We start from the raw sequence: 24,529 nt of genomic DNA, 5'->3' as shown, positions 1-24,529 counted from the left end.
CCACAAGCAGCAATTGACCAAACATTCAGCCCAGAGAGGCAAAACACACAACAGTGTAATAGGAGTTTCTAGTCATAAAATTTGACATGAAATAAAGGGAATTTGTTTGTCCACAATTCCCCAGTGTCTGTACTTTATCACTTTACCAAGATTTCAGTCTTTTTACTTGCTCAAAATCTTAGTGTGATAGACGGAGAAATGGATGAGAGCCTCTGTGTTGCAGAAGACGTCCAAGAGTAACCTTTGTGGTACAAAAGTGGGGAATCTGAAACAGTTTAGTTTGTAATCATGAACTAGTTTTATGTTGTTGTTTTTTCTTTTCCAATCTGATCCCCTAAGAGATACTCTTTGTCTGAAAGTCAAACACTGACACCTGGTGGTTAACTGCTGCATGCAACATTTTTTTTTTAGACTTCTATCCACTGTTGACATGATAGATTATTGATATTTCAGATTTAAAGTATATTGTCTGTATTTTGTTAGCTCATGTAACATGGTGAATCTCACTGACTCTTATTTAGACTGCTGTATATAACTGAGTATTGAATATATGCAAGACTTGTGCCTCATGTTTCTGTGTATCTAAAGTATATGGGCAAGCAAATGGATGATGTCATCGACGTTTTCTTCAAGTACTTGCAAACAATACTGTGAAAAATACACAGAAATATACATGCTTAAAACAGCTTGCAGGTAAAATGTGTTATATGAGGAAGAGAATGGATTGGAAAATACTTCTTACATGTTAATGCATCAGTAATAATAATCCAGTAATAAAATCTAACATTTATGAGAGGCATTTTTTACATATTGAGTACTTTTATTTGTTACATTTTGCTGGCAATACTTCTGTACTTTTACTTCAGTTCAATTGTGGTATTTTTACTGTCGTGTTTGTGCTTTTGCTTCAGTAAAGGATCTGAATATGACACCGCTGTGAAGCTCAGCTATGCAGATTGAAATGTAAAGTGAAAGGGAGGGAGCATCGGAAATACAATTAACAAACTGAATGATGGTCTGTGTGAGTGCTGCAAGATGAAAGGCAAGAATGTGAAGACAAGACATTTGAATCCAAGCCAGCAATAGATTTTTTATTTTAAGGGGCACATTGATGTTAGTGTATTAACTCCTTTCAGTCCTGTCTTTCATTTGGACTCATTACAATAAAAAAAACTCTGCAATAACACCTGTGAGCCAAACACAGAGCGTCATCCCCACAAATTTGTGTTCACTGCTCACAGATGCATTGGCATCCCTTCGCCACAAGGGGGTAGAGACATACAAACTAAGCCAAACTGACCTGAAGTGGATATCTGAGGCAGCCTTCTGCTGAACACTGCTGATAATGTCACAAAAGCAATGATGTAGAACGTCTGCCAAATGACCTTGATGCTCTTTACTCCCATTCTCACCCCGACGCCGTTCCAAAGCTCTGACCTCAATTCAGCTCAACCAGAACCATTAGGGAGCAATGTGCCAGATAACGTGGGCCAACAAAAAGTGTTCTTCGAGAGTGTTTGCGTGGTTCACTGTTGTGTCCAGAGGCTACTGTTGTGTGGATGCGGGGTCTGGCACGGCTGATGCATTCTGCCGGGTTCATGGGATTTCTTGCAAGACCACATGCTGAATGGAGGAGGTACCGAATGGAGCATCTGGACCCGTGACTTAACAATGACTGTGTGGGTGAGGTAGAGAGAGCAAAGGGAAAAACGGCAAGAGGAGAGAGAGAGGGAAAGACAAGCAGAGGAATGGAAAGTGAATGTTTGTGTGTGAGAAGGGAGAGAGGGAAAGTGTGCGTGCACGTGCCAGACAGAAACACACAGGTAGAGAGGAAAAATGTGAAATATTAAGACAGACAGCACAGCAGGAAGCAGTAGAAAACAATGGATGTGATAAAAAAGAAGGGATGATAGAGCCGCTAACACAAGAGGCCGAGGCATGAAATCATTTATATTGCTCTACCACAGGCGCAAATAGTGTATATTTACTGGCAGGCATTGTAATAAACATTAATCAGAGAATGTCTCCTCTGTTATGGATGGCTTGACCCAAATTACCACACTGTAAATCATAGAAATCCCTGAGTAGTTGGTAAATATTTCCTTTATCCACACAATTTCATTTTCATAGTCAGGGTCAGAGACATGCTCTTACAGTCAGCCTTTGTGTATGTCAGCCATAACTCTGAAGCAATATAAGTCATTTTGTATCCCGAGCCCACAAAACTTATTTTGAGTGTTTAAAATAATTGCATGTTTGACTCATTGATTTATGTTATGAAGGCACACACACATGCAAACACACACGCACACACTCAGTCGCTCCTTTGCTGCCTCACCTCTCACTCTCTTACTGTCAAACAGAGACACACATATTATTCTCTTCCTCCGTGTTTCTCTCTCTCTCTCTCTCTCTCTCTCTCTCTCTCACACACACACACACACACACACACACACACACACACACACACACACACACACACACACACACACACAGTTACACTCACACATCTAAATGTAGAGCAACATTAATTCTATAGCAGATGAATGAGTGTTTTCGGCGGTGCTTTCCTCCTGGGAGTTGTGGGCAAAGCGAGAGCGTTGCTATTTCAGCTGTGGTGTAAGAAGGGGGGGCGCTGTCAGGTCTGACCGCAGAGAGTGAGCCGCTGCTGGAGCTGTGGCCGAGGCCCCTGCTTCTGACCCAGGGAACAGACAGTAAACCCTTGGGTTTATGGAAGTTCAGAATGTGGTGGGTTGCCAGTGTGAGAGCTCTTGTATCACATAATGCAGAAGTAGGTTAGACAGCAGAGGCGCCCTGGAAGATAGGGTCTGTCTATAGTGTTTGGTACACACTGATCTGGTTCCTCTTATAATATTGTAGTTTTTGCTCCACTGCTTTTACATCTAATAGTTACTAGTTACTTTTTTGTTGTTACAATTAAAAAAAAAGAATGTCATTATAAAATATAATACGTTGTTAATGATCAAACTTGTGGTTCCTACTTTTTTTTTTGGCTTGTGAGTCTTTACAAATAAGCCAGTGCATAAGATTTTAGACGTCATTGAGACATTTCCCCTACATGCTTGTACCAATACAGATTGTTTAATCTGGATAACTGTTGAGGCTCAATCAGGCCACATTATCCAATATTTTTATTTTATTTTTTTTTAAAGAGAAATGTCGAGAATGTAAATGTGGTCTCTCTTTCTTTCATACCCCATAAATCATCTCATGACACCTCAGATTTATCTCGTGACCCAGTGGAGAGGGCCCAACCCCCAGGCTGGGCACCAGTGGACAAAATTAACTAAATAAAATCACTAAAAGTAGCTCTACCTCGACCAGCTACAGCGGTAACATGCTGCTTAAGCACTGATGCATCAGTTTTAACAACCTAATGCTGTAATATGTAACAATACATCAGTTAGTTATCAGTATATCAGGACCATCTACAGTACCTGCTTCTGATACTTTAAGTACATGCTGTTGCTAATTTATCTGTACTTTTACTTGTAGTGTAGTATCTTTCCATTGTGGTACTGGTAGTTTTACTTAAATGAGGAGTATTTCTTCCACCGCTGACAAGAGGATTGGTAAAATATTGAATGGTATAGTTTTACTGTGTCAATGCACGTCTTTCACAGCTTCCAGTGAATCCAGTGTTGAATCTGAAACCTGGCACAGATGATGAATCTTACAAAGCAATTGAGCACCAGAACTGTCCTTTCAGCCCCTGACTCACCTGATGAGTAAGGGCCAAGAGCCAAACAGAAAGCATGAAAACATCAGGGAGTCATGGAAACAAGGGGATTAACTGAAAAAGACAAAATCACTCCTGGCACATGGTCGGCTTGGCCGGCGTTTAGTTTATTATGTTTGTCAGGTAAAACACAAGACGATTGTGTCTCCCCCGGTGGAAAGTAAGTCTGTACAGGGGGCAAACACACAGAGGCCTGGTGATTAGCTACTGTTTCCACATGTGCCACAGCTCCCAGTGAAAATGACCAGATGACAAAAGACAAAACCTGCCTGTTTCCATTATGGAATTTGCACTGTGTTGCAGCAGGAGGGGAAACAGTGACGACAAGTTCAGGGTTTGGAATTAACAAAGAGTTGGTTTGTATTTTAATCCCCCCAAGGAGTCACCTGTGAACAGTTAGACTTGGGAGAATGGGGCCACTTTTGCTGCCAGGCACCACAGAGGAGGCTGGTTTAAATTAATATGTTTTTGACCAAAGCAAGTCACCAGGTAAGAGGGCAACACTCAGTCAACAAACCAGGATGAACCGTGAACAAAGAAATGACAGAAATCCTATGTAAGGTAGAAATATCATCAGAAAAACACAAGTCTTATAATACTTAAGGGGGGGTTGGAAGACCATAGAGGCATATTGAAGATAGTACCATAATCAGTAAGTGCAATTATTGAGCACAGTAAATAATAAAAGTCTCTGCAGGGGTATCATTAAGTTGTCAGTGGTGGGTGACTTTCTGTGACTTTTTAACTTGCTGAGCACAACAGAACAAGATTGCACTTACATGCTATACTGAAAAGAGGCACGACCCCGGGCGCGCGCAGAGCTCTGGGCATGATCGAGTGGGCCGTTTCTAACCGTTTGCAGAGGCGTGGTCAGAGGCGGCACTGCCGAAGCGCAGCCAAGTTGAGGATAAAATGTGGATAAGTGATGCTTTAGCGCCTTTGGTGCAAGAATCCCGAAAGAAGAAAGAGCCAAACTCTTTTCCCCAACCTGGTGAAAACGGAGTGAGGCATCACGTCTTTAATTTATGTCACATGGCAGCCGGCGACAGTCATCACCGCTCCACCTGAGTTCTGCAACTTTACTTTGAAGGCGGATTTTTCTCCACTTCTTGCTGCTGAAGTTTTCTCACAGCCACATCTCTGTCAGGAGCTCAAGGACCGGGCTGCATTCCAATTCATTAAAGGTAAATTATTTCCAAAGTCTACATTAAATCACCACACTCCATTTCTGTTTCCATATGCATTACTCTTCACAGTTTCCATTAGGTATTGGCACCTTTAATTAGCCTCTGTCAGCATTCAGCATGCATACCAAAACGTTCAATGCAAAGCATACTGTTATGTACACATACAGTACTGTGAATGCATCAGCGACTTTATGCATCATTCTGTGCACTTAAGTACATTTATTACAGCTGTAGTGCCTAATGTGATTTGAAATGCAGGATGCAATATGTTGAACAGCTCTCAAGATGTCTTTCCTTTTTTTTGAATTCAGGAAAAAAGTCAACACTAGCAGTGATTTCTTTAATCCACACTTTCACTAGTCATCTCCCCAGTCTGCCAGCTTACACCCACTGAACCTCATGAAGTTACCCGTGGCACTGCACCAGACCAAGTGTCTGCAAGCCAATGCACTGTGCTCACCAAGTTCAATACTGTCTCAAGTTATTCAGCGAGTTTGATACAGAACACCGATTCCAGCCCTTCCAATAATCCTCTTTTGCTCTCTGCTCTCGGCTCCTTTGCCAGCTCACATAGTAGAGTGTCTTTCTGCGCTGGCCTGCTCCCCCATCTGTCCTGCCTGCATTTGAGAGGATCAACACCATCACTTTCCAGCACTTACCAGGATGAGGCATGTATCTCTGCATTGGCTGAGGGGCGTGTCTCTGCTCCTGCTCCTCCAGACGGCCACCTCCATGGTGATGCTTCCAAACTCCACCGGCTGGGAGCAGATTCTGGACAAGTATCTGGATGAGCAGGGAGACTGGTGGGAGGCCAAGCATAGGGGGAAGAGGGCCATTACCGACAGCGATGCTCAGCTCATCCTGGACCTTCACAACAAGCTCAGAGGCCAGGTGTACCCTCCTTCTTCCAACATGGAGTACATGGTAGGTGGATGGAGGATTCCCAGAACGTCTATATTTGTTCAAACGCTTTGACCCCATTCTGAACTCCCTAAGAGTCTTGTACACTTGTGGGCCATATAGCTTAGTGAACTGAACCCGTCACCAGACCGGCTGGCACTTGTCCCACTTGGCTCACACATGAGCGGCACGCCAACATCTAAGCACCTTCACACTTGCCCCCCTCACGCACACACATGAGTGCACACACAAGTCTGCACCCATGTGACTTTGATTGTTTTGCCAGAAGAGAAGAATTCCACCAACTTGCCAATGATCACATTACTACTGCCTTCTTTTTGTTACTCGTGCTAAGAGATTTGTTTGACTTTATCCTTTGGCCATCATGTGTGTGTACAGCGCCAGATCACTTTTCACAGTGCAATTAGAATCAGAGCACGGCACCGGGGCTTGTTTTACCAGCTGTCTACCCCCCACTAAACACACACATACACACACAGGCACACCTTCTGCAAGTCGGCGCTCCACAGATGTGGAGCTTTTCCAAATGCACCACACATGTGTAGGCACTGCTTGACTGCCACAGAGCGTTGCCACCAACAGCACTTAGGAGGTTAAAAATCAATACGGTGTGCAGAAGCTAATGATGGTTTATCATCTTTTCATCTCCACTTAAGGAGCGACGGAACAAAAGGCTGTATTATTCTGTGGTGAAGGCAAATAAACAGTTCCTGCTGGGGGCAATTGCTGGACTGTGTAATTGTATAATTGAGAGGTTGGACTTGAGGACCCCTTGTGTGTGTGTGTGTGAGTGTGTGTGTGTGTGTGTGTGTGTGTGTGTGTGTGTGTGTGTGTGTGTGTGTGTGTGTGTGTGTACATGTACGTGAGTGAAAGCACCACTCTGCCTGGCAGGCCTCTGGTTGAGGCACACTCTAGTGGAGAAATGCTGAGCCAGCAGCGCAACAGCTCCTTTCTACTGTCTCCTGTTACAGTTGGCTGGTTTTTTTAGCTGCAGGGGCACCCAGGGGTGAAATATAGAAAGGCATGCAACAAGAGGACGTGAGGTGAGGGAAAGAGAGTGAAAGCAAGCAAGGAGTACAGTGGGTAAATAAAAATGATAAAGGATATTTGGTCATAGAAAGGAGAGGCAATGAGAGGCAGAGGGAGGGATGGAAAATAGCAAAAGAGCAGTCAAAATCACTGAAGGTGAGGAGGTTGAGAAGAGGGAGGCAATGAGAAAATAAAGATGGACACGCTTGGAAGGAAGTAAAAAGAGACAATGACTTGTAAGGGTATGTGCTGAAATCGTGCTGATGTCAGTATCATTCTGGCAAGAAACTGTTCAGGTCGCATGTTGACTGGATTTTCAGTGATTTTCTGCATTTTATTTTGAACGGGGCTCCATATTGCTCCGATTTTCCTGCTGTCTGTGTTGAACTGCTGTCACCTCTCAGAAACCTCACAGCTTCACCGTACTGGAAGACTTCATAGACATGCTCCCCTGCTCTCTCTACACACTCATGCATGCAGATGCACACACACCGTCTCTCTCTCTCTCTCTCTCTCTCTCTCTCTCTCTCTCTCTCTCTCTCTCTCTCTCTCTCTCTCTCTCTCTCTCTCTCTCACACACACACACACACACACACACACACACACACACACACACACACACACACACACACACACACACACACAAAGATACATACGTACATACGTAGCCATTGGCCTATCAGCTCTGTTATTGTCTGCCATTGTATTAAACCATAACCCCGCTGACCCTCTGTGGCAATCATCACAGAGACTAAGAGATAACATCAATTCAAATCCCTCTCTTTCCTCCCCCTTCATCTATTTCCTTTTCTTGCCCTCTCTCCCTGCCTCCCTCTCCCTTATCCCTGTGGCTCCGTTCCCATTCTGTCATTATCCAACACAGAGGCCCAAAAAATTCCCCGGATAAGCATTCACACTCCGTAGCGATCAACAAAGCTTCAGTGCACCGTCAGTAGGGCGACAGCGGTTCTGCCTCTCACTCAAATGTTGACCCATGGGTATAAACAGAGAAGTGTCAGTGTTTGAAGCGCTGCAAGACAAACAGATGGCATCATGGGAGAAAGGGCCCCACCTGCCTTGATGTTTAACTTGGCTTTGCTGGGCTGCACTCAGGTCTGAGGTGGCAGTGATGGTAGTGGTTTAAGATAGAGCTGTATTGACAGCTTTCTCTTTGTGCTGCACATGGCGGTCATTTTAATTCATTATGTGGCTGTCCAATCAAACAATTATTAAGGCCTAGTCTAAAAAATTTGCCTTGAATTAACTTCATCCAAGATGTTTAATTATGGTAATGTGTCCAAGCATACGAAGCAGTGTTTACACAGCTTGGATGTTAGGAAACACTGGTTCAGATTGATAAAATTGAATGAATGAATTTACAGAGTCATTATCAGACTCCAGTCGCAAAAAGATTAACATTCGAACAGCTTGTATCCCAGCAACTTTCTGCAGATTACCCCAGAACTAACAGGCCAGCTGGGAGATTGAATGTCTCCAGTGTGTCTTGGGGTTTTCCCCCAGGTCTGGTCAGCTGGTTACACCCAGAAAACCTCCAAAGGGAAGGGAAGTCCACTGGCTTCTCTTCAGCTGAATACCATAGTATGAAAAAACGTTGTTCCTTCCAAATCACTTGCTGTTGCCTAAGAGTGTTTCAGCCAAGGTCACGCTCCAGTGAAGCCTGAAGAGCATTATCCCAAAATAGCAGAGATGCCACCCTAATGTCACAAAGCTGGAGGCTCTCCGGGCCTCACCTGCGCCGGCTGTATCCTGTCCACCAATATCACAAACAGGAGAGGCAACAAGGCGTACCCTTGTGGGAGTCCAGCGCCCACGCTGATCCTGCTTGATGTAATGCCAAGAATGTAAACATAGCTCTTGCTCCAAATGTACTCACAATGAATAGCTTGCAATGGCACCTTCCAAGAATACTTCAGGCAACGTGGCTGTAAAACTTTGCATAACACATTTAGATTGAATTAGCAAATTCCAACGATCCCAATATTACCTGTGTTAAATAAGGACAATGCCCTCTACCTGAGGCTTTCCTGCTTTCTTCTTTTCTTGTCCTCCTCTCACCCTCACTCTTGGAAAACACCTACTGGTTCCAGGAGTGAAGGTGTGCCAGGGACATACCCCAGTTTGACAAAGATCAAATTTGAATCTTACAGTTCTGCATGCTGTCCAGATGGCAAGCCTTGCCTTTCTTTACTGACTCACCCACTTATTCTAAAACGTCTGTTAGGCCACTCCAAAGTCATCCTTTGTAACAAGCTCTCTCATAGCTGGGTTTTCACTGCTGTGATTCCTGTACTGCAGCTGCAACTCCTTTGGTCTGTTGATGATTCTGTGCTGACTCTGGAGTTGCCTGTGCCAACAGGGCTCAGAAAGGCCTTCTTCTTCAGCTACTTATTTCTAGTGTCCAGGCTGCTTTTGCACAGTGGTCCTCTGGAGGAAGTTAGGTTTGGGAAGTGGATCTCTAGTTGTCTGTGGGTAAGAATACTGATAATTAGACTTTTTTAAAAATCATTTCCAAAGTATCAGAAAGCTCACTTCTGATGAAATGAGACAGCTTCCTGTTCAATCAAGCCTACAGTAATTGGCTATGTGGTACTGGTCTAACTATGTTTCTGTTATAGCATGATAATGGGAGATAATGGTTTTCTTTGGTTGACTAAATTCAGACAATGGTCAGCCCCAGGACCTCTGATGTGAGTTGATGTGGGATGGAATGCACTGCAAGAAACATTGTGCACAGTACATTGCTGTGGGACATTATAGTAGTAGTTTGGGGAGGCAATTTGACATACACACATTAAAACACATACACACTTTTCCTGAATGTCATGTTCAGTGTTTTCCACCATTGATCACTTTCGCTGCCTTTCTCAGCTTCCCTTCCTTCCCATATCTAGCCCCTGCCTTTTCAGTATTTTTCTGCATGCACCATTGATTATGAGCAGGAAACCTAAACTTGCAAAGGAAGTCCCCTCTGGAATGCAACCAGATGACCAAGGAAGAGAGAAAAAAAAAACAAAACCCCAGCCGCAAATGAAGTGTTAAGCGAAATACACAATGCCATGTGCACAGTGCTGAAAGATTTTAGCAGGGGAGGTGTTTTTCTTTACGGGCCCCAGCAGAAGTGCAGCCAGGGTGGGTGGTGGGTGACGGGGGGCCCTTGGTTACCAGGCCTCCCCTGCTGAGCTAACTGTGCAAACAACAGCAGCTTGAGAAGCCGGCTGCACTCTGTCCCAGGTTCAGCAGCTGAAAAATATATGTCTCCGTCGACACTTTCTGAGGCTGCCGTCTCTGCTGGGTGCTGCTTATTTATTATTATATAAGACGAGCTTCAAGAGCATCGCAAATCATGTCTTTGTGATAGAAACCATAATCAGCAACTTTGCCCACAAGACACTGCAGCCAGAGTTTTGGTCAGCCTTGGCTTGAGACCTCCTATAGTTGTGGCCACAGCTAAATGTTTTCTGACCCATAACCATCTATAAATGGTCAAAAACATTGTGTTGACCTCGTTCAAGTACAGAATGTCCTATGTGCTGTGGTTTGCAGATGGTTTGGCAGTTACAGCTCAATGCAGCATGTTCTTAGCCTGCTTATCAGTGAGCACATTGATTATTTTCTCCATGCAAGGAGGTCAAAGAGGAAAATGACGTAGATAGAAATCAAGGTTGTAACTGAAATGCTTTCTCTACTGAGGATGACCAGGTTCAGATGTCCTTTCCTCGGTGTGTCTGTTTCAACATTATAAGCTATTATTCCAGAGAAAAAAAAGGATCACCAGGGATTACAAAACAGATATGACAATACTGACATTTATTTGCAGCTCACTGCCAGTGGCGGTAATTTCTGAGCAGAGATAGAGTTTCAGGCAAACACATTCTCATTCCTGTTTTAGTCCTGGCTCTGTCAGTCATCATTTGGCCTCATTGTGCAAGACAAACCACAGGCAACTACAGATGAGGTTGCTGTAACAGTGATTCACTGCCTCTCTGCAGGTGTAGAGATGAATGAAACATATACTCCACACCTCCAACTGTTTATTTGTGCTATTATGCCAGCCATTTAACATTTCTACAAGGCATAGTGTTGAAATCTGAGATAACACTCTGTGCAATCGCGGCAGAGTCCGTCAATATTACCTTGGCGGTGTTGATTTAAACAAACACGTCCTCTCAACAGCCAACAGGATTCCCAGAAAGCGCTGAAGAAACTGCTCAGAGTTAAGAGTTAATTTGCAGCACTGCCAGACATCCTGTTGTTAGGTAGGTGTGTGTTTCGGGAGTAATGCAGAGAACAGCGGTTGTTTCTGGTGGGACTGAAAGTGGGTGACGGACGATGGAGGAGGAAGGTGGTGGAAGCGGGGGAGTTATTTGAGTGCCTGTTATTGGATGAGATTTCAGTGAGCGTAAGCTATGACTTCCAGAGCCCAATGTGTGAAATGTGAAAGCTTCTGACACCTCCGCCGGTACGCTAACGCATGTGCTCGCACACAAACACACATTTATGCACACACACACACATGCAAACTAATTGACTTTCTCATAGAAACCTGTTACATTAGATATCCCATGCTGAAGGTGAAAGTGAAGGTGTGCAATTAGAGGAACATGCAGTGTCCTTCAGTGGAATTACAGCTGGTGTTATTCTAACTTTTTTTTTATGGCAGAATGTAGGTCAGCAGAGAGGAAGGACACTCTTTGCATTCCCAGAAAACCCTAAAATGGGAATATGATCCCTTAGTATCCAACCATAGCCAAACTTAACTGAGAGGGCAATTCAGAGAGAGGTAAAGTGAAACAAAAGCTTGCACCCAAACATTTCACCAGAGACATATGGAAGATATTACTTAAGGAAAAACAGCTTTTGCATTTTTTTTTTTTGAATAACACCCAATCTTATGGGAAAACCCATCTGGGGAATATCAGCTGAGCAGCAATAAGAAAGTCTAAAAGCTCTTTACACAGCAGCAGCAGCAACACATCAACATAGTTCTGCATTTAGTTTGGAGATTAGCACCGTTACTTAGCCATAGCAGCTCTTAGTCCCTATGACTTACCATAAGTAATCCTAGTTCAGTGTGTGTTTGAATACCACCTCACATCACATTGGTGACAGCTGAACAAACCCTGTAAGGCACTGAATATCTCCAGTTACTCATTAGCTCTTCTATCCCCTGGCATTGCTATATCTTATTGCCCATTAGTAGCAACACTTTATATTGCAGTGGATTTGCACTTCTTGTGAAATAAAATCCAGAAAAGTACTTCATAGTGTTTTTCCACTTCTTCTCCTGTGCAGGTGTGGGACACAGAGCTGGAGCGTACAGCAGAGGAGTGGGCAGAGACCTGTCTGTGGGAGCACGGTCCTGCTGGTTTACTGCCACAGATCGGACAAAACCTGGGAGCACACTGGGGAAGGTAAACAAGAACTTAGTCCACACAGTTTCTGCGTATGTGGACTTTGGTTTATCAAAAGAGTAAAAATTGGTCTTTAACGTTAGCATCTGACAGGCTAGGGACCCTTGAACATATTGCGTGCATATACTAATATGAATTTGCTACATTTGTCGCTAAACAATATATTTCGGGCACATCTCCCATGACAGCAAAGTTACACAGCTATACCATCAAAATTTACTGACTTCACATGCGCCCCTATGTGGAATCACACACAGTACAGGCTCTGTTACATATATTAATTTGTTCATTCATTTGTTTGCTCATTTCGCTTTAGAGCATTAGAAAACAGCACTGCTTCACATAAGAGACTCTTGTTCCACATCTAATCACATCCCATCACAGTCAAGATGTCCATTTGATTCTAATGAGATTAACTCGCAACACCTGGTGCCAAATCACTGTCAGTCCTTGGTTACTGCAATTTCTCCAGAGTGCTTGATTGCCCGCTTGAAACTAAAGGACAGTCTTAACAGATGTGCTCATTTTTCTGTGGTTACTGATGGGTGCTAACTCTTGAGCCACCTTGTCAGACCATATTTTGAAGTTATGACACGCTTGCTGTATATTGTCTCTTTTGCTACCACCTGTATCTCCGAACATGCTTTGAAGAATATTTTATAAACTACATGTGAACGTTAATTCACCATTTACACTGACAAGAGCTGCCTTGTTTTGCACTAATAACTTGACAGTTATTTAAATATATTCTAATGCTTAAAGGTCACCTACTGTATGGGTATCATGTGTATGCATGTGGGTAGCTTTGATGCATAATACCAACTCCTACACCAACAGAGGATAGAAATGTTTTTTGAAACACTGTCATCACAGGTATGCTTACTCATTTCTCCAGGTATCGTCCACCCACGTTCCATGTGCAGGCCTGGTATGATGAAGTGAAAGACTACACCTTCCCTTACCCGCAGGAGTGTAACCCTTATTGCCCCTTCAGATGCTCTGGCCCTGTTTGTACCCATTACACACAGGTACAGTAACTAGGTCTGGATCATACTGTTTCATCAGGATTTTGGAGAGGTTATCCTTTATTGATCACAGACTTTGTAATCAGTTTTTCATGAACTGTCTTGTCATCCCTTTGCAGCTGGTTTGGGCCACCAGCAGTCGCATTGGCTGTGCCATCAACTTGTGTTACAACATGAATGTGTGGGGACAGATTTGGGCCAAAGCCGTCTATCTTGTCTGCAACTATTCACCAAAGTAAGCACATTCCTTGTCATGTTATTTCACAGCTGCATGACTGATATACAAGCTGCAAGAGGACAAGAATTCTAAATGTGCTCTTGTGTCATTTTGATGTGACAAAATCATTTGCGAAAGTGTTGTCACTCATAAAAAGTTCAAAATGATCACAAACACACAAGTTTTTCTTAGTAGTATTTGAGCTGTTTAGTAAACCATGATTATTGTATGACCTGTACAGGGGAAACTGGTGGGGCCATTCGCCTTACAAACATGGGACCCCGTGCTCTGCCTGCCCTCCCAGCTATGGCGGAGGCTGCAAGGACAACCTCTGCTACAAAGGTATGCTCAGGAAAAATAAAGAAGGACAGAGTAAGAAAGCCTGAGGAAAACATTACTTACTATACCCTGTTTTTTTTAACTTTACTTGAAGATGACAGCTCCAACCCTCCACAAGAGGAAACGGAAGAAAACAACTTCATTGAGCCGGAGGCCCCCCGTTCTCCACAGAAGCCTTGGCCGAGGGCCTCCAAACCTGAGCTTCCAAGTCTTCCCGCTCCGGCCCCCACCAAGCCCCCCACAGAGGACCTGCAGAAGAATGAAGTGGTGAACACACAGCAGATGTGTAAGCTGCCATTTAACTGTTTATTCTGGATCTAGTTTCATCTCAAAATGGGGGGTGTAGGATTTGTTTTAGAGTTGGGAGAAGAGTGGCAAGAAGTAAAATTGGGTCAAAACTGGAGAATTTGTGAATCGCTGCCTGCTCAGTGTTGAACAGGCAATCGTGGATAACAAGTGAAAACAATAGACCTTGACCGGAAATATTTTTCTTGCAATTTATCTTAAATTGCCTTGATGTTCTGTAGCCTTTATCTGTCATCTCCCTGATTAACCTTGACAGTTTCTGGAGTGTACTTAATATTGCAAGTCACTCTTTGGAGCAGGGAGGGAGGTCTATTTTAGCACGATCCCCAGAGTGTGTGTTTGCTTTTGGCCGGCTGAGATGGGTTGAGGGGTGAGAGGGGCTCCCTGTGGTTTTTAAATGGCTTCCTCTCTGCAGTGCAAAGGGGCCTGTTCTTGTAAGCTGAGACACTTCCTCTAGTATTGCTGACCACCCTGAACCTTGTGGCAGGAATTCTTCTCTTCGCTTCTTGTAGCATCACAACAATAGTCTTCACCGGATTTCACTCAACTCTGGCTTTTAGAAACTAGTCGTCTGCATTCATTTCATGCATGTTGGTTCTTGTACGAGCACTTAAAGGCCTTTATGTGTATGTTTTTCAGCTCAGCTTGTGACCTGTGACACTAAGCTTCGAGATCAGTGTAAAGGAACACCATGTAATAGGTACAGTTAAGATGAAATATGGTAAAAACAACAATGCAAATGGAGTTTACCGTGCATTTCATCTTATTTTTCCTTTATTAATCTACAGATATGAGTGCCCAGCTGGGTGCCTTGATGCTACAGGAAAAGTAGTTGGGACAGTATACTATGAAATGGTGAGTACACAATAAAGTTTAGTAAGCCGAACGATGTAGTGTGACTTGGGTTCAGTCCTTACATCGATCAGCATTATGCCAACGAGCAGCTGTGTGTACTGTCAAAGTGTCCTTGAGCAAGATATTGAAGTGCTATAACTGCATCAGCAAAAGGCCTGTAATGTAAATGATGTTGTAAATTAAATGCTCTGTTTGCAGCAATCCAGCGTCTGTAGAGCTGGCCTACATGCTGGTGTCATAGATAATGACGGAGGATGGATGGATGTAACAAGACAAGGCAGAAAAGACTTTTTCATCAAATCCAACAAGAACGGAGTCCAGTCTGTAGGGTGAGACAATGGCATTAGGAACAATATCACCATGAATTTATTCTGATGATATTTGATAGTAGCATTGGTACAATATACTCTCAATAAGTGAAAATAATGTCGTCAGTGTAATAATGTACAATGTAAAAATGTTTCCTCCTGACAGAAAATACCAAAGTGCTAATTCCTTCACAGTTTCCAGAGTGGCAGGTAAGTCTGACAATAATGTGACATTATAATTACAGATAGGTCACATTTTATATTAAATTACCCATAATAAGCTCTGCTGCAACAGTGTTTGTTGACGCTCACTGTAATTATTTCTTGTAGTCAAAGCCATCACATGTGAAACCACAGTTGCACAGCTGTGTCCATACCAAAAGCCTGCAAAGCATTGTCCAAGGTATGAACCTTGTGTGCCTCCATGTCAGTCTTTTTCATAACTTCATTTCTACAGCCTCATAAACGTTCAAGTTGTGATGTCCACCTCTTCTCTTTTTAGGTTGTACTGCCCGAGAAACTGTTTAGAAGAGAATCCTCACATATCCAGAGTAATCGGTACTAGAATATACTCTGATGTAAGTTCATCTTGTAGCAACCCAGTCACCAGAATAAATGTTGGCATTGTATATTTCTGCAAACCATGGATGTGTTGACACTTTATTTTCTTTTTGTTTCAGTATTCATTTTTATGTTGTGTCAGTGCTTTGGTTAAGGTCTGGTTAGGTTTAGGCACAAAAAAAAGACTTTGGAAATAATCAAATTCAGTCTTAAAATACCTGATTTTGTTGCTACAAATCGCTTGAACAGTGGTCTGGCAATTGTCTCACATGATACATATGAAACGTACAAATTTCACATATCCCTGGTTTGTGGAAGTATATAATGCTAATGTTTTATTCTGGTGATGGTGCTGCTTTTAGAAGCTGATTGATTCATCGATGTTTTTCATGAATTTCCTCACTGAAATGACACAGTGGCATTACCTTTCCTCTTGCATCCCTCTGTAGAAGTCCAGTGTCTGTCGATCAGCGGTCCACGCTGGAGTAATCAGGAATGATGTGGGTGGTTACATTGATGTGATGCCAGTGGACAAGCGGAAACACTACATTGCTTCATACCAAAATGGCATTTTCTCAGAGAGGTACATATAATCTATAAATATATTCTATAAATAGCCAAACTGACCTGGCTAATGTGAATCCTGCAAAAGCTTCACTTTTACAGTAAAACCTATCAACTGAAAATAGTGGTTCCTTATACTGATGGAAGCAGCAGTTCTATAAATTAAACTTTAATGCAACAGAATAAATGGAAAATAAAAATAAGGTGTAAAAACACATAAAAAAGCCTCCAGAGATGTTGAGCATACTGTCATAGAAATGCTTATTGAGGAAGATCACTGGTCTTAGTCGGCATCCCATCTTACAACTTGTTTGGAAAGTAAAGGGTTAATTTGCTGGGGCTCAGAGAGGAGGAATGAGAAATCAATGGCTCTCAGGTAGAGAGAAATTTATTCACTCTGCCCTCCCATGTGGACCTAATCTTTTCAAGATGCAGGCAGTTCGTTACATCTCTCATGCAGTGCGCACGGGAGGGTGATTAGCATGCGTCTAGTTTAAAATAATTAATTGCTTAGCAATTAGTGCAGAGAGGATGAGTGCATCTTAATGCAGTTCTAGGAGGGGTTTGTTTTTTGGAGGTAAGTCAAAAGGGGCAATCAGCAGACAAGGGTCTAAAGTTTAATGTAGTGGCTCAGATGAAAAAAAAAAAAAAAAAAAACAAGAATGCAAAGCAGTGAAAAAGCCAAAGTATATCCATCGTGGAAGAGGAACCCTGCCAGCATCTGAAACAAAGGGGATCAATATAAGGTTACATTTTCGACAGGTTTAGCTTCGTCCAACCACAATGGTGTATAACCCTAAGCCAGATAAGTCTGTCAAAAGAGCATGTGGAGAAGAATGGATTATGTATAAGGCCCTCCAGTTTTTCTTATCTGAAAACATGCATTTCAAATCAACCTCCAGCTACTGTCTCAACAAACATGGTGCAGAATGCACAGAAGTGATAATCAGGTCATGAAGAATGGTGGCGACTTTTAGCCTGAGCGTTGTCAAGGTAGGTTTAGGTGGAAGTTAAGTAATTGTACTAAAGTTATTCTCATTATCATCAGAAATGTCTGATAAGATGATTCTTAGATATATTAAAACTGGTGATATTTGGAAGTAGGACTGCCATTGCACAGCCACACTACATCTCATAATATTGGTTTAGTTATTTTGGCTAAATTGTCTCCAGGAGTGTTTAACTGTGCTGGTACAGTGTTGGTGGTGATCTGGTGACCTGTTGTACAGGGTTGGTCAACAGTGTGGCAAACAGCACAGACTTTCTGCTGTTTTAGACCATAGAGGGATCAAGTCATTGAGGCTATCATGACCATATAGATAACTTACGGTAAGATGCTGACAATATTTGCTAGTAAAAATGCATCTGAAATATAGGGAGGGCTAAACTATCAGGGTTGAAAAAGATAAAATATGTGTAACACTTCCACCTTCACACTCTTAATAGCAATTTTACAGGGAACAGTTAACTTACTTAACAATGTAACTCTAGCCGTCAAGGACAGCACCAAATGTGCAGGATAAATAGCCTCAATTAGGAAATAGCAGGTGTGCAAATAGAGCACTGTGTCGTCAGCATAGAGATATATTTATGTTTGTATCGCCCCTCCATTTTTAATTGCCACTTGAAAATAGACAACCTTGTCTAGTGCCACCCATTAACACAAAGTAGGAAACCAGAGACATCATTGGTTTGTACAGTGGCTATTGGAATGTTAAGAAGCTTAAGCCAGGCAATAAAATACCTTGCCAACGCAAATCTATACAGAGTCAAATATGTACCTATCTCAGAGGTCGTGTATGCTCTTGTGCATCAACAAGACTGAAAGGTAAGACTTTTCAATCAGAAGACATAGTAATAATGTCTCTCTCTCTCTCTGAGTGAGCCAAGATTTTAGTGACAACTTTGGCATGATTCAACTAGAGAGCCTATTATTCTCACTGTTAGGTAGATGTTTGTCATCATCTTCCTCCTTAGTGACTGACAGGGAATAACATGTTAACTGTTAACAGAGAAGGGAGCTTGCGATTGCAGAGGATAAAGGCTTTGCTGATGCTAATAAAGTGAGAGCATGTGTTGAATCCATGCTGTACAGCATTAAGGTTACAGGTCCGTACCAGCCTCTGTTTAAAGCTTAAGTGACCCACATACTGCACGGTCTGGTCTAGTTCTTTAGAGATATTAAATTGCACCAACTATGGATTGTTCTGTCGTCTGCAGAATGGCTATTGTTAACTTGACCTGCGTAGAGGACAAACACACACAGTCTCATTTATTCTGTGGTCTTCCCTCTCTCTTGCTGTCCTCTCCCTCTCCTCCCTCATCTCTCTCCACCGCATTTATCTTTGTCACTCTGCTGAGATGCTTGACGTCTGCTAGTATCTGCCCATCATTTATCTGTCTCCTTTAACTTCACAACATGTCTGTCTGTGTTAGATTAACACATGAAGTCCCCTGTGTTTGTGTAAAAATGGGTGGTTTATCTGTTTTCTCAGGGAGCTTCAACCTCTATCTGTTTGTGTCCAATCTGTCATCAGAGTGTCAGACAGCACACTGACGTGGACATTTCTCTGTAAAACCTGAAGTCTATCTGTTTGTGTGTGTATGTCATCTATGTCTCTCTGCAAAAGGCTGGGACATGTTCTGTATCTGACACATGCCGCACCCAGACTGACTCTCCCTCTTGTTTCTCGCTTCCCTACAGCCTTCAAAACCCTCCTGGAGGGAAGGCGTTCCGGGTGTTTGCTGTGATTTGAGTGCCCCAGAGGGCGACTTCGCCAAACAGAAAGCGCACTTGGGCTGCTGAATAGGCGGTAATCAAGCCCTGTTGTCAAACTCAATGACTGAAATGTTTCTGGCTTTGCTACATTTCAGGGGTTACAGGTCATCTCCATGACAACGTAAACCCAGCAACAAAAACTTGACACATACACAATGAGAAACTGTCAGTACTCACACGCATTGCGTTTTCATTTTGTCATCTTTTGCGGGAAATTGTATGAAGTGTAAATATCCCAGAATATTTAGCTTGTACATATTTGTTAATAGTATTACACATGTTTTGTCTGTGTGCCATTGCCTTGCCTTTTAAACAAATAGCTGTGTATGAGTACTGATTGTAGAAATCCTATAACATTATAATGGCACTTAAGGATGAATATCATTTTTGTTCTATTAAGTCTGGCACATTTTTACTGGTGCTCTGGAGAGGTTTCTTCTCATATTTTGTACTTTTGTAATGATTGTGGGAACAAATTGTTATGCATTTTATTTTTATATGATTATGCTTTATATCAATATGATTTTTAAAGGATGCTGCTATATGTTTTTTATATTGTGTTTGTAATTGCCAGTGTGATGGGTTTTGGTTGTTTGGTTGTTTTTCCAGATAATGTGGTTCAGTTAAAACTCCCTGCAGGTCGGGAAGTACACTCATCCCTCAGAGCTGTCATTTTCTAAACAAAACCTATGTGCTTGACTTCATCGTGTGTCGCATTTTACTGGATGTTGCTACCCCAAAGATGTTTTCAGGTCATGTCTATTCATCTCCCTTTGTTATTGATAAAGTATTACCATGCAACAGTTTCATTTCATACACGCTGTAGGGGAATGGTGATTTTTACATATCTGTTCATATTTTATCAGCTCTCAGCTTTCTTTCAAGCTGCAATCAGTATAATGGACAATTAAATGTATTTTTGGCACTGTTTCTCATTATATGTATTTTCCTACCTCAAGTTGTTAGGAAAAGTCCATTTTGCAATAAAATATTACAACCACCACAATTCTCTCTCACATAAAGTCAATGTAATAATTCTCAGATGCTTTTGCAAAAGACATTTTTACATTTTGTCTATATACACTTAAAATTGCATATAGCTGAATATATTATTATTGGCTTTTATTATCATATTCAATATGTAATGCACTGCAGTTCAACCTACCTTTAAATCTAAAACATCAATGGTGCTATAGTACAATAAATATTTGGAAACACTTAAAGTATCTCCTTTTGAGCCACTGCTCCAAGACTGGAAATTCCATGAAATATAACATTTTGCTTAGATTTCCTGCTGTAAATCTGTGGTGACAGGGTGGTGTTTCATATTCCTATTCTTGAAGATTTCTTGTAGGTAACGTGATTGTAACTCAGACGCATGTTTACTTGTGCTGCTTTATCCCAGCCTCAAACACCACGCTGCCTCAGATTCATTTCACCTCAGGCATAGTCAAAGATAAATCTGGGATGAGTATTTGAAGTTGTAGACTTTGACAGCAAATGTTCTCTCAATAGTCTATAAATGAAAAAGCTGCACACAACATATCTTAAAATGATCAAATATTGGCACTCTGAAACAGGGAAACCATGTCCACAGGAGGCCATCAGTGGTCCTTGAACACTTCATCTGATATGGGTTATAATGCCCTCATCTTAAAGCTGACAATCTGTCCTAAATCCTCATTGGCAATGAGTCATTTCACATTTGCTCTAACCCAGTGGATAAGCATGCAGAGCCAAAACAGCAAAGATCAAAGTACCTCAGAGAGCCGCTGAAGTGGTAGGTTTGTGGGTTGGATGAAGACTGAACCCAATCCCCCAGAGCCATTGCGCCACAGCAGAAGCCTGCACTACTGACGTGAAAGTCTCTGGGGATGTGGCACCCCACTTCCCAATATCCATACCGGTTATTCATTCAAACCTTGGAGAGCAGAAATGTTTGATTTTAATGTCCCAGCTTTCCTCCTCAAGTTCGTCACCAGGGAGCGGAGTCGTCACTCCTCATTTGCTTCTGAGCAGCAATGGGGCGAAATGACCACTCCATAATGGGTTCCACCATATCCATGTCTGACCGTGTTATGATGTCTGGAGGGCTGCAATAGGTTGTGACTCAAGCTGCCAGTCTTTGTTATTCCCCAGACAAGTGCTACTAAATCTTACATGATGGGCTAAATATATAGTTACTGGCGAGCTGACACCAATGCAACGCAACATGCAGCACATGCAATCTTGTTAAGTGAATTTTCTATGGCTTTTATGAGTTTCGGTATAGTAATTACATTTTCTGCAGTTGCACACGTGGGAGAGTACATGCTACATGCACACTGACCCTCACAACATGTGGAAAACAACTTATTGGCCATGGGAAAAGGGAGATGACTGCGTGTGTGTCTGCAGGAGGCTGACAACAGACCATATGGTTACACAGAAACACACACTACAAAGCAACAATCATCAATCAGCCATCGTCAAATACACGTGCATGTGCATGCTCACGCATTCATGGCCGCACTCACATGACACATCATGTCAGATTAGACCAGTCACTTGTGATTGGCTGAGCGCTGCAGGAGAAGGGGCTGCAGAGTGATTGATAGGCCTTCTATGAGCACCCAGGTCCTGTGAGAGAAAAGAGAGGCATACATCAGACAGGTGTCAAAATTCACAGCGGGGTGTGGTGATAGGTGGCGTTCAGGGGCTCTGAAGAATGAGAGGCAAGAGGACGAGGAGGATAGTGAAAGGGAGAAAGTGGGGGACAGAGGAAAGGGCAGAGAGATAACCTGAAAACTAGAGAAAACAGTGTGAAGATTTGATTCTCTGACACCGTCATGAGCATGACATTGAGATACCATCTGCAGAATTTTTCATCTTCTCCTAACATTCAGCGTTCATAAAATCAGTATACGTGTCATGAAAATCCAGCTTTCCAGGAGCAGTTCTATAACATAGCTGGACACTGTCAGATAAAAACAAATGCTACACGACTTCAAATAATTAAGGACGAGGTGCAACACATCACTTGATGGTGATAGATTGTTGTGTGCCTTCATATGCGACCCACCAGACAGACGAGGGTGCATTAGGAGCAAACTGACAGAGCGACAGCCAAAGGCCCATTAGGACCAAGGAGACAGAGTGCCGTGAAGACAGATGGGATGAAAGACAAGCTTGCAGCTAGCAGGGTCTGCATGGTGCCACCAGTGTTTTCAGACTGTCGTTTAAAATAAGGAAGGCCATTAATAACCTCCTCACTGTGCTCTGCTCAGCTGCAGTCTGGCGCTTCTTGCTGAGCTAAATGTGGCGCTGCATGGCAGCAGACTGGCAGACTGTGTCAAAGAGACTACATTCACCTGAGGAGAGGGAGAGAGAGAGGCAAGCAGACAGAGTTTGTATATACTGTACGACTGTATTTTCTGTGCTGTATGTGTGTGCATGTGCTGTATATATGGGTCTAATTGTATTTTTTCACTTACTCATCTGTTTGTTTATGTGCTGTGTCCGTGCTGCCTATCCTACTATGACTGGATGGGAGTCAGATAACAGTGATGCAGTCAGGGAAGCCGTCAGCACAGAGGTGAAAAGCTATGGTTGCCAGTGGTAATGACTGTATTCCTTCTTGTCAAACCTTTACTTTGGCAGATGAACAAAAAATAAAATTTGACAGGGAGTGGGTTTTTTCCCCTCATGGTCCAAAAATATTACATGTACATAGCCACACTGTGAATGTGTTTTTGCAAAGATGGAGTGGGTACTTTGGTGGAGAAAAAATAAGCTTTTCCTGAGTGGCAAGGTGACTCATATAATTATTGAGTTATTTTAGGCCTCTGTGCTTTTAAAACAACCCTCTGACAAATCTTAGACATTTGATTTATAATAACCATTCATTACCAACTGGCTCTCCTGTGACCAACCCACCCAACTGCTTGACTGAAATTGAAAATCTTATAGCATGCACTGGTGCTGAATTCTAATAGAATACTAAATGTTTAAATTGATGCTTTACATGTGCCAATCAGGGGCCAGCAATGGATGACTACACAGTTCTTATTCTACAATTAAACCTCAATTAAGCCTCACTGAAAACAGGTTTTTAGTTTGTTTTTCCCGAACTCTCACAATGCAAAGAAATATATTGCATGGTTCTCTCATTTGGACTGTTTGAGGGTAAGCAGCATGACCTAATACTGACAAACTCATGGTTACCTTCATGTGAATGGTTATGTATGGCTGGTATAATCTGTAATGTGAGCCTCAGTGGCGCACTTTGAAATGTGGAACAACACAGTGCCATTGAAAGTGCTGAAGTTCCAGCAGCTACACAATGTCTCTCTCAATTCAGACTCAGCCATTGTGTTGCACCAGGTTAATTGCAGGAGGCTTTAACAGATCAAACACTGCCTCTTTTTTCAGTCCAACACAAATAAATGAGGATTTCCAAGAGAAAGGGCTCTTTGTTTGTTGGAAAATGAAGAAACTTGAGTTATGGGGTTTGTGAGGTTATTTTGTTCTTGTATACTCAGGTGAGTGGAAAAGCCAATTAAGAACATCTGGCAGGATTTCTCCATACAGATTATGCTAAACACAATAATGCACATCTACATATTTACATGTTGGCTGTTGTGCAGTCTCTCATTGTCTGCCTCCCTCTTGTACACAGACATCTCTGTATGCACATAATGATGAAAGTACATTCATCTTACTTCTGTCATGACGGGCAGGGCTACAGCCATATTTTAAATGCTTTTATTACCAAGGAAAACAACTGCACATCAGATGATTTATCGTCAACAATTTGCACACATAAGACGCTTACGCTGACATTTGTTCCTGTGTAAATGGATGTCAGAGAAGCAGTTTTATGCTCTGGATGCAGATGTGGGCCACATGTAAAAAGCCTTTCCTAAAACAAGCACTGTGGAATAGGGAAAGTTGTGCTTACGCTACCTCTCCAGGAGGGGCTGGCTGCCTCCCAGACTGCACTGCTGTTAGAGCTACCTCTCAGAATAAATAATGGCAAGTCTACAGCATCTGGACACTTACAGAAACCAATTCATATCTGTAAATCTTATTGCCTGGACCAAATTCTAAGCTTGGCAGTTATTGCCAGATAATCGATCAGTGCTCCGTAGCAGTCTTAGTGCTCATTTCTACAAGTGTGTTGTCTAAATGGGCAGAGGTTTCCTGTTTATCCTCCAGATGTAGGTCAGCTGAGATTGCATTAATGATAACAAGAATAACACAACTAT

General features: G+C 42.4%; 1 protein-coding gene across 1 annotated transcript; it reads left to right on the top strand.

The window, feature by feature from the left end:
• Positions 1–4,882: 4,882 nt before the first annotated feature.
• LOC139346835 (cysteine-rich secretory protein LCCL domain-containing 1-like) lies at positions 4,883–19,487 on the top strand. Its single transcript, XM_070986165.1, has 15 exons — positions 4,883–4,944; positions 5,513–5,871; positions 12,211–12,329; positions 13,225–13,357; positions 13,474–13,589; positions 13,813–13,913; positions 14,005–14,196; positions 14,856–14,916; positions 15,005–15,071; positions 15,270–15,400; positions 15,546–15,589; positions 15,710–15,782; positions 15,882–15,957; positions 16,390–16,523; positions 19,209–19,487. Exons 2-15 carry the CDS (start codon positions 5,611–5,613, stop codon positions 19,258–19,260), a joined length of 1,560 nt encoding a protein of 519 aa, XP_070842266.1. The 5' UTR covers positions 4,883–4,944; positions 5,513–5,610; the 3' UTR covers positions 19,261–19,487.
• The last annotated feature ends 5,042 nt before the right edge of the window (positions 19,488–24,529 follow it).

The sequence above is a fragment of the Chaetodon trifascialis genome, chromosome 18 (genome assembly GCF_039877785.1).
Source record: "Chaetodon trifascialis isolate fChaTrf1 chromosome 18, fChaTrf1.hap1, whole genome shotgun sequence".
In the NCBI taxonomy this organism is placed as follows: Eukaryota; Metazoa; Chordata; class Actinopteri; order Chaetodontiformes; family Chaetodontidae; genus Chaetodon; species Chaetodon trifascialis.
Note: the sequence above shows the minus strand (reverse complement) of the source record. Positions and strands in the feature narration are given on the sequence as shown.

What these genes read in the sequence shown, in the direction of transcription:
- LOC139346835 (XM_070986165.1), top strand. Translation starts at nt 5,611, where the DNA reads ATGAGGCATGTATCTCTGCATTGGCTGAGGGGCGTGTCTCTGCTCCTG. An exon ending in CTTCCAACATGGAGTACATG is followed by an intron (nt 5,872 to 12,210) that starts GTAGGTGGATGG and finishes TCTCCTGTGCAG; the next exon opens with GTGTGGGACACAGAGCTGGA. An exon ending in GTACTAGAATATACTCTGAT is followed by an intron (nt 15,958 to 16,389) that starts GTAAGTTCATCT and finishes ATCCCTCTGTAG; the next exon opens with AAGTCCAGTGTCTGTCGATC.